General features: G+C 58.8%; 1 protein-coding gene across 2 annotated transcripts in view; it reads left to right on the plus strand.

Annotated features, from left to right (window-relative positions):
* Nucleotides 1–9100, plus strand: part of ENPEP (glutamyl aminopeptidase) — a 50274-nt gene that overhangs the window by 25699 nt on the left and 15475 nt on the right. For both annotated transcript variants that reach the window (XM_006162249.2, XM_006162248.2), the window contains exons 8-11: nucleotides 94–159; nucleotides 3661–3726; nucleotides 3824–3975; nucleotides 7773–7852. In XM_006162249.2, the coding sequence (XP_006162311.1) occupies nucleotides 94–159; nucleotides 3661–3726; nucleotides 3824–3975; nucleotides 7773–7852 (364 nt within the window). The remainder of the gene's footprint in view (nucleotides 1–93; nucleotides 160–3660; nucleotides 3727–3823; nucleotides 3976–7772; nucleotides 7853–9100) is intronic.

A 9100-nucleotide genomic window follows, 5' to 3' on the forward strand; every position in this document is an offset into this window, starting at 1 on the left:
CGCCCCTGGGCAGGGGGTGCAGCGGCAGGCGCGGAGCGGTGGCCGACTGTGCCCGCGCGCCCTCTGTGACCCAGTCTGTCTTTCCCGTCACAGGGAGCATCTATTCTGAGAATGCTTGAAGACTGGATAACGCCGGAGAAGTTTCAGATGGGCTGCCAGGTAGGACTCACTGCCCCACATACGCGCGGGCGAGTGCCAAGACAGTGGTAACGCCTTTCTGCCTCCTCATCCCAGAGTACAGACCGGCAGCAGGAAGAGGGGCCTGGTACGTGGCCCTGCTGCTCTGTGGTCACCACTCAGCAGATGGCTCACAGGGCAGAGTGAACAGGTTGTGTAGAAGACTTATTTATTTAATTTCATTCGTTGTGATTATTATTTATTAATTTGAAATAGTGCCTGTGTGCTCACCAGACAGACAGAAGGGAGAGAGGGAAAGCAGGAAAGCAAGCCACCGGGTCCAGGACTTGAACCCCAGTTGGCCATGGGGGAATCCAGTGCCTTAACCAGGATGCCACCTGCTGGCCCTGCAGGGATTTTTTTAATAAGCTCTGACAGGGCCAGCTCCCACAGGGCCCAGGAGCACCCTACCAGCTCCCCCGGGTCCAGCTCCCACGGGGCCAGCGCCTGTGTGGGACGTGGCTCCCCACACCTGTTTCTCTCACGTCCACTGTGTCCTTACGTGGGGCATCTGGCCCCTCCGTAGTACTCTGAAAGGAAAAGGTGCCCTTCCACTCAGAGGGGAAGTTCTAGAAGGCCTGGCTCTAGAGTAATGGAGGACATCGGGACATTTCCCTCCTGTCCACCAGTAGAAACGCCCTGCTTGGATGTGGGGTGCAAACAAGAAGCCACGTGATCTGCTGGTGAGCTGGGGGCACCCAGGGACTCGCGTAGCCTGACTCCCACGCCGTGAGCACCTGGGGGGCCCCACGTGGTGCCCACGCCTGCCGCCCAGTGCCTCACAGGGCACATCACACGTGCTGGGTGATCTGGAAGACGATCGTCAGATGAACCCACGGGGAGTTGCTCGTAGTGACTGGCAAGAACACAGAGCCGACAGGAGACGCTCCCAAACGCGGTGGGAGCAGGTGGGGAGGCCTGTGGGCGGAGACCGAGCACCGCCATGTGGACGAGGGCCTTAAGAGTGAGCGCCGGCTCCTAACCAGTCTGTCGGGTTAAACAAATGAGGTGTCATCGGAAGGAAGGGTCCCCAGTTAGCGCTGTCCCTCTCCCCCCGGGACTGCGCTGGTGCTGGGAACTGGCGGATACTGGTTCCCACACCCCACACAGCACGCGGGATGGGTCAGCACCAAGCGGCCGCTTCTCCTTCCGACCGACCTCGCGCACCAGCGAGGCTCAGACGGCAGGCACGGTCAGCACAGACCGGGCTGGGCCAGTGCCCCGCATCCTCTCCCAGCCAGTGTGCGCGCCGCCCGGTCCGACGCACTCTGGGAGGGGCTCGCGGCCCTCTCTCGCTAACACGACCCTCTGCTAAGGTGACTGCTCGTTGCTCTGGTGAGGCGCTGGGTCTGGGGACGGCCAGGTGACTGTCCTCTGTCACCACCTCGCCACCTTCCCCGAGCCCAGCCCCATGGCCAGACAGGTCCAGGACCCGAGGAAGCCAGGGGGCCAGCTGAAGGAGTCTCCAGGCTGAACGTGACCCTTCCAGAGGTGGACCTGGGAGAGGGGTCGGCCCTGCAGCAGGGTCTCGGGCAGAGATGGCTTCTCTGGCCATTTCTGAGAGAGACACCATTTCTTCCTTTTCCTGCGGGCTGAGAGCCGCCACTGGGGACCAGGGCTTACCAGGTCAGCATGCAGTTGTGCCTGGAACGACTCCATTGTGATCATTTACAGCAAAGAAGGAAGCTTAATATAGAACGTTCAGGGGGAACAGCAGTTGGCATAATGGCTATGTCGCTGGACTCCCATGTAGTCAACCACGGTTCAAGTCCCAGGCCCGGTGGCTTAAACTCAGGCCAGGCGCGTGTGTGTGCGTGCCCAAGATCCCGAGAGGAGAATGGAGGAGAAGGGATTGTGGCATGGCCATCCCCCCTGAAGGCGTGATTTCTTGCTTTCTGTCTCTCTCTGTCTCTGTCTCTCTGGCAAGTGCATGCACTCGATAGCAAACACCTCAAAAAAAAAAAAAAAAGAGAGAGAGAGAGCAAGAAAATATAGAACGCCCAAGCACTAACCCAGACAAGACGGAATTAGCCCCATTCTACGTGCTGTGTGTAATTTACAGGCAGCCTTGTTTGGGAGAAGCGAGAAATTGCGATTTAAAGGGCAAGAACAACGTTGATGAGAACCACCGACGTTGATCCAGGGTTCCAAATCCTCCAAAATCTGGAAGTTGTGAGAACTAATATTTAAGGGCCGTCTACAATAGTTCCAAGAGTGCACAGTTGTAAGCGCAAGGCGCTGGAGTATGCAAACGTGCTCTCTACACTCGTTTTAAGAAGGCACTGTTCGGTAGGAATGGCACAGCACACAGCTCTGGCTGGACCGTGCAGGGCACTCTCCAGCTGCTTCTGCCAGACGCAGGGGACCAGCCCCGGATCCTTGCTCTGCGGGAGCCCTGACCTGCGCGGACAGCCGCGCTCCCGCTCCCGGCCTTGGCCTGCCCTCTGGTGGCCGTGCCGAGAAGCGCACTCATGGAAAGAGCTGGCGGGGAGGCCCCGGCCGAGCTGGCCGCACCCTCCTCCAGGCTTCTCCCTGTGCCTAAAAAGCAGAGAGACGGGAAAGACACCGATTCAGGTACAGCAGCTGCTGGCAGTGATATGACGGCGTGAAGTATGTGCAACGTTGTCGTTAAGCACACTCTAGAAAGTTCTATTTCTTACTTTAACTGTGAGAGCGTGTGCACCTGCAGACAGAGAGACAGAGAGACAGAGAAAGGGGGAGAGGAGCAGGAGGAGAAGGTACCGCGGTGGGGCGCTGCCACAGTCTCTGCACCCTTGCTCCATCCCGGCGGGGTCTGGGACACGCACACACATGTACCTGGCGGGGTTTGCAAGCTGCCAGCACCAGGATTAGAACAGTGGTCACCCATGGGATCCCGCGCCCTCAGCCACTAGGCGAGGTCGGGTATGGAAGATCCCGCAGTAGAAACGGGGCCATTGCAACTTCGGAGACTTTCCTGAAGACCCCCAAGCTACAGGATCGAGAGAAGGCTGGACAGTTTCTCTGGGCTGGATCTCAGTCAGTCCGGAAACCTGCGTACAGAGAGGATTTGTAGACAGAATTGCCGGCGGGGAGGGACTTCAAACTTAAAAATCTATGCTTTCAAAATCTTTGAAGGGCGAAGACCTAGCCTTTAAAGTGGGTGCTTTCCTGGGTTCACTCACTCCCGCCGTGTCACCGTGATGGCTAGTCAGAAGACTGCAACTCGCTTCCTCAGAGCAGAGGCCAACTGTGGCCTGCAGGCCAGATCCCACCTGCCGTCCTAATTTTTTAAGGTCCACGAATTCGAAAAGGTTCCCACTGTTTTCACATGGTTGGGGGTCAGAAGAAGAGTGAGTGGCTGGGGCAGGAGCTGACTGGCCACATGCAGCCCACGGGTTCCGGGCGCAAGGCAGGCTCCGCGGCTCCCAGCAGAGGCCCCGCTCTGCGGGCAGAGAAGCAAAGCGAAGGCGGGTTCTGAAACGCTGGTCGTCTTTTGCACAGATTTACCTGGAAAGACACAAGTTCAAGAATGCGAAAACGTCAGATTTTTGGGAAGCGCTGGAGGAGGTAAGGGGGCTCATCCCAGGACACGCCTCGGTGCACTCTGCGGCTGTGCACCCCATCCTCCCCCGGTGCTAATGGCTGGGCCGGCGTCCCTGTCTAGGCGAGCGGCCAGCCAGTGAGGGAGGTCATGGACACCTGGACAGCGCAGATGGGCTACCCGGTGCTGACCGTGAGCGGCCGGAGGAACGTGTCGCAGAAGCGCTTTCTGCTGGACTCTGGTGCGGACCCCTCCCAGCCTCCCTCGGCTCTCGGGTAAGCCTTTTTTTGCAGAGAAGCAGGTGCCGGCGGAAACACCTGCCATTGCTCAGGGCCTGCTCTTGAGCTCGTGCCCCCCGCCCCAGTACAAAGGTGCGAGGACGCAGGGGACAAAGGCCCTGGAGGCGGAGTTCTAGATTGGACCCAGGCCAGGCACTGGGTCCGAGTCCATTCTTCCCAGGAACCACTGCTCAGAGGGATGAGCGTGCTGCAAGAAGGGAGCCTGGGGGCAGTAGGTGGCGTGGTGGTTAAGGCGTTGGACTCCCACATGGTTAATGGCCATTGGAGTCCCAGACATGCTGGCTAGAAAATCACCCGGACTCGTGTGCATGTGTGCTCCAAATCCAGGAGGAGACTGCAGGAAAAGGGACTGAGGCATGGCCATGCCCCCACGGGGTGATTTCTCTCTCTCTCTCTCTCTCTTTCTCTCTTTCTGGGGAGTGCGTGTGCCCTATGGCAAACTCCTTTAAAAAGAAAAAAAGAAGAAAGAAAGAAAAGAAAAAGACAAAGAAGAAAAGGAACCCGAGGGTCAGGACCATGACGGGAGTGGGTGTGTTATGGAGCCCCGGAAGAAGAGCAGCAGGGCAATGTGGACAGGAACAAACCGTGTGAAGGACGCAGCCGGAAATGGAAACTCGAGGGGCAACTTAAGTTAAGAAAGAATAAGGGCCACAAGGGCGCTTTGTACACGTGCCAGAGGGAAAGGCAGAAGCAGCCCTCGCTGTGGCCTCTGGAATTCCAGCAAGCGAAGACAGGCGTGGCATTAGGCTTCACCGCAGCCCCGGGTTCCAGAGAGAATGGTGGGTGCCATTCTGAAATACCGAAGCAAGAAACGTGTTGACCTCTACGTCGTTTTTACTACTTCTTTTTCTCTTCTCTCTCTCTAATTTGCACATGTGCTTACCAGAAACAGAGAGCGGGGAAGTGAGAAAGCACCCTTGATGAGGGATGGCCACGGCACAATCCCCTCCCCCACTGTCCTCTCTGGATTCCGGGTGTGCACACCCCACCTGGTGTGCTTTTAAGCTGCCAGGTCGGGGGCTCCCACTGCTGGCCCTGCGGAATCCAGTCGCCTCAAACTCCACGCCGCTGTGCTGACCTTCTTTAGGTTTTAAGGAGCTTAACGCTTGTACATTTTCTTTTCATGGTATTCCAATATTCTCCCACCCGAGATCCAAATGAAGATCTCACTGAGTTGGTCACGTGGGATCCAGCTGCCTCGGCCCCGTGTCACTGCTGGTCCTTTGCCATCATTACCGAGTTATCAGAGGGCGAGGGGACTCTGACCACAGCCTGCTGACCAGGCCCTCATTCGGCGTGCATGATTCCCGTTTCCTGACACCCTGTGCTCACAGCTCTGTCACCGTGCCCAGCTCAGACGAGACGAGACCCTGTGCCCAGCTCAGACGAGACGAGACCCTGTGGTTCTGAGAGGGCACGGCGTCACCTCCTCTCTTTCTGTCCTAATGATGCTCGCGAAGACCTCGGAGCAGGGCTTCACGGGCCGTGCCCTCTGCCGTGGCCAGGCAGTGCAGCCCAGACCCAGAGACCAGGCTCCGAGGCAGCTGTGGTGACTCAGCCCCACTCCCCCCCTGCTCTGCGGCTGTGCAGGGGAGACAGCACAACTGCGAGCAGGCCGCAGAGCAGGGGCGAGACCCGCGGACAGGATGCGAGGAGCAGGGGGTGTCTCCCCTGAAAGCAGATCCTGCAGTGGTCATTCGAGTGGCAGTGACCATGGGGGAGAGACTCTCGGGAAGACTGGCAGGGAGTGGGGACAGCAGGGAGCCCGGCTGGCGCTGTAGGAAGTGGGTCCTGGCAGACTGGGCTCAGTCCTGCAGGGGTTCCAGGCCAGGGAGGGTCACACCGCAGGGTGTCCTGCTGTGTGGATGACGAGACTTGCTCGCGGCAGTCGTGGCTAAGGGCTGTGTCCGGAAGAATGTGAAGCCCCGGGGCCCTCGGGCTTGCTCGCTCGGGGAGCCTGGGCCGTCCTTCGGGGAGGGCATGTCCTGGTCATCCACAGGGAGAGCCCGCTGGGATCTGGCTACTATGGGCACAGAGGGATCCCAGAGGGCGCGGGAGAAGCGTGGCGTGCTTCGGTGCCAAGAGAGCATGTACAATGGGGTTCATGAAGCAGCCGGATGTGCCCTGCTGTGAGACGGGACCCCAGGGCCGTGAGGGACACCCCACCTGCATAGCTCTTCGCTGGAGCAAAGGATCGCAGCAGCGTGTCCCCTCTGCACAGCGTCAGTTGTCGCATATCTTGAAGAAGGGGACTGTCCACCCTGATTCTCTGCTAGGGAACTGCGTGTAGCCGACACACCAACTCCAGGGGCCCCAGCCAGCCGGAGGCCCACAGAACTCTTTAGAAATCCTGCACTTTCTGATGGGACCCATGGCCGCAAACCACCAAAAGGTTGTCGAAAGCCTCTTTGATGAGTTTTTTGGTTTGTTTTGAGAGATTTTTTTTGCTGTAGAGTGCTTGTGCTCACCAGAGAGAGACAAAGCGAGAAATCACCCCCAGGGGGATGGCCACGCTGCAACCCCTTCTCCACTCTCCTCTCAGGATCTTGGGCACGCACGCACATGCGCCCGGGGTGACTTTTAAGCTGCTGGATTTAGGACTCAAACCGTGGTCGGCCATGTGGGAGTCCAGTCAGGTAACCGGGATGCCATCTGCTGGTCCCGGTGGGTTTTGCGACTGAAGTGTTAAGAACTAGGCCGTCAGGAAAGCTGTGGTGTATTTCTCCATATCTCCCGTGCAAAGGTGCCTGGTGACTCTCCAACAGCCCAGTCTATGCTACAGCTGAGTACGAACCTAGGAGGTCGAGGGAGCCTGATCCCACGAGGCTAACCCTTGCTCTGATCCTTGCCGGGGGCTTGGGAAGCAGGCGTGTGCACACGTGCCCAAAATCCCAACAGCAGGGCGAGACAGCAGCCGGGATTATAGCCCCAGGAGGTGTCTCGCCCTGGCGATTTAGTAACAGAGGAGGCTGCTAGCTCACGCACCCCTCTGGGAGAGATCCTAAGCAGCTAAGGAGAACAAGGGCCTCCTGAGCCCTGGGCACTTGCTTAGCAGGGCCTTGGTGCAGCTCACAGCCCTCCAGGTTCTGAATGGTGCTGTGGGCATGGGCGTGGGTGCTGGAGCAGGCTGGGGGAGGGGCAGGGGGACAAGGGAGTGTCCCGGGGAGGTGGCAGGGTGGTGTGGAGTTGGACCCCAGGGAAGTGGTACCCCAGGGAGGTGGTGGGGAGGTGGTTCCCTGGGGAGGTGGCGGGGAGGTGGCACCGCAGGGAGGTGGTGGGGTGGCAGGACTGTAGGGTGGTGGTGGGGAGGTGGCACCCTGGGGAGGTGGTGCCGCTGTGATTTCCCGCGACCTCGGAGACATGCTCGCTCCTCCCAGGCTCACGGTCTGTCTTCTGAGTTCGGAAAACGTTGGATGTTCCCTGACAGAAGCTGCAGGCTACCCGTGGGTGCGAGCTTGGTGCTCCAATGTGGTGTTTTCCATGTACGCCGTGTAGAGACGTCTTCACCTCAGAGCTTCAAGGCTCTTTATTAAAATAATCACTGTCATTCTTGGCTAACGCTTTAGTGGGTATTTGCACACTTTGCAGACTCACAGAAGCCGGGCTACCTTCATCGCTGCACAATGCTCGGCACCTGATTACAGTCGAAACACCAGCTGGTCATTCTGAAGGAGAATTTCCTTGTCTACTGCCTTTTCACTATTTTTACTCTTGACATTTAAAAATTACATATTTTAGTAACAAGCTAAATTTTTCTTTTTTAAAAATTTTAGTTACACATGGAACATTCCAGTTAAGTGGACTGAAGATAATGTATCGCATATTACGTTCTACAATAGGTCAGAGAAAGGCGGTGAGTATCAGCCATCGATCTGTTTCTCCGTGGAAGCTGTCACACTGTGGGGTACGTGGTCACCGCAGTCGCCCCAGCACCTGTCACACTGTGGGGTACGTGGCTGCTGCAGTCGCCCTAGCAGCTAGGGCCAAGGTCCCAGTCATCTGGCTTCTCCAGATAGCAGACTGGGTCGAGTTTCTCAAGTCCGTTGCAGAGTTTGCAGCAAGCGGCATCCAGGTGTGTGTTATGGGCTTTGCTGGAGAGACCACTGGAAGGATGAATGAGGAGTGTGCATTAAGGCAACAGCACATGCCGGACGGCCTGGTGCGGCGATAGCACTGAAGGGAGAGCCGGGACCTTGCCCTCGGCCGATTACTGGGCTGGATGGGACCAGCAGCGGTAGCTGCAACTGCGTCCCCAGGGCTGGCGTGATGATGATGGCCAAGGGGGATCACAGGAGAAGCAGCAGCTCAGATTTGGGGTTCAGGAAAGGCACTAGGCCAAGTGGTTGGGGGCGAAGTTGGAGTGTGGACGGCTGGCGGGATCGCCCTACAGAGCCTGACTGCATGCCCTGGAACAGCTGGAGCACGGCCCGCTGCTCGGCGGCCGGGCTGCTTGCCCCTTTCTGCTGCGGCTGGGCCTGGCGGTCTGGCAGCTGCGCTTGGTGACTCAGCCGTGCCTGCCGCAGTTCCAGTTCCTCCTTGACGAGAGCCCAAGGAGGCGCTCCGGACAGCCGTGTCCCCTGGGTGCTCTCTGCCACACATGGCTGAGGAGCCTTCCTTCTCGGGCTCCACCCCGGACCCTGGGGTCCCTTGCCGGATCTTTGCATCTGCCAGAGACCGAGAAGGGGACAGGGGCCGCGAGCTGACTCAGCCGTGCCTGCCGCAGTTCCAGTTCCTCCTTGACGAGAGCCCAAGGAGGCGCTCCGGACAGCCGTGTCCCCTGGGTGCTCTCTGCCACACATGGCTGAGGAGCCTTCCTTCTCGGGCTCCACCCCGGACCCTGGGGTCCCTTGCCGGATCTTTGCATCTGCCAGAGACCGAGAAGGGGACAGGGGCCGCGAGCAGGGCACGTATCGCCGGCCTGCACCTCATAGCCAGTGCCCGGTGGGGTGCTGGCTGTGCCTCGGGAGAGGCTGATGCAGAGGGTGTGGCTCCGTGCCCACAGGAGCAGGACAGAGTGGGCAGAGGCCTCGTTCTTACAGGACCAGAGGCCACCACTAGCCCAGGACACGCAGACTGACCTGGCTGGGGGCCGCGCTCCCTA

The sequence above is a fragment of the Tupaia chinensis genome, unplaced genomic scaffold (assembly GCF_000334495.1).
Source record: "Tupaia chinensis unplaced genomic scaffold, TupChi_1.0 Scaffold139767_1, whole genome shotgun sequence".
NCBI lineage: Eukaryota > Metazoa > Chordata > Mammalia > Scandentia > Tupaiidae > Tupaia > Tupaia belangeri.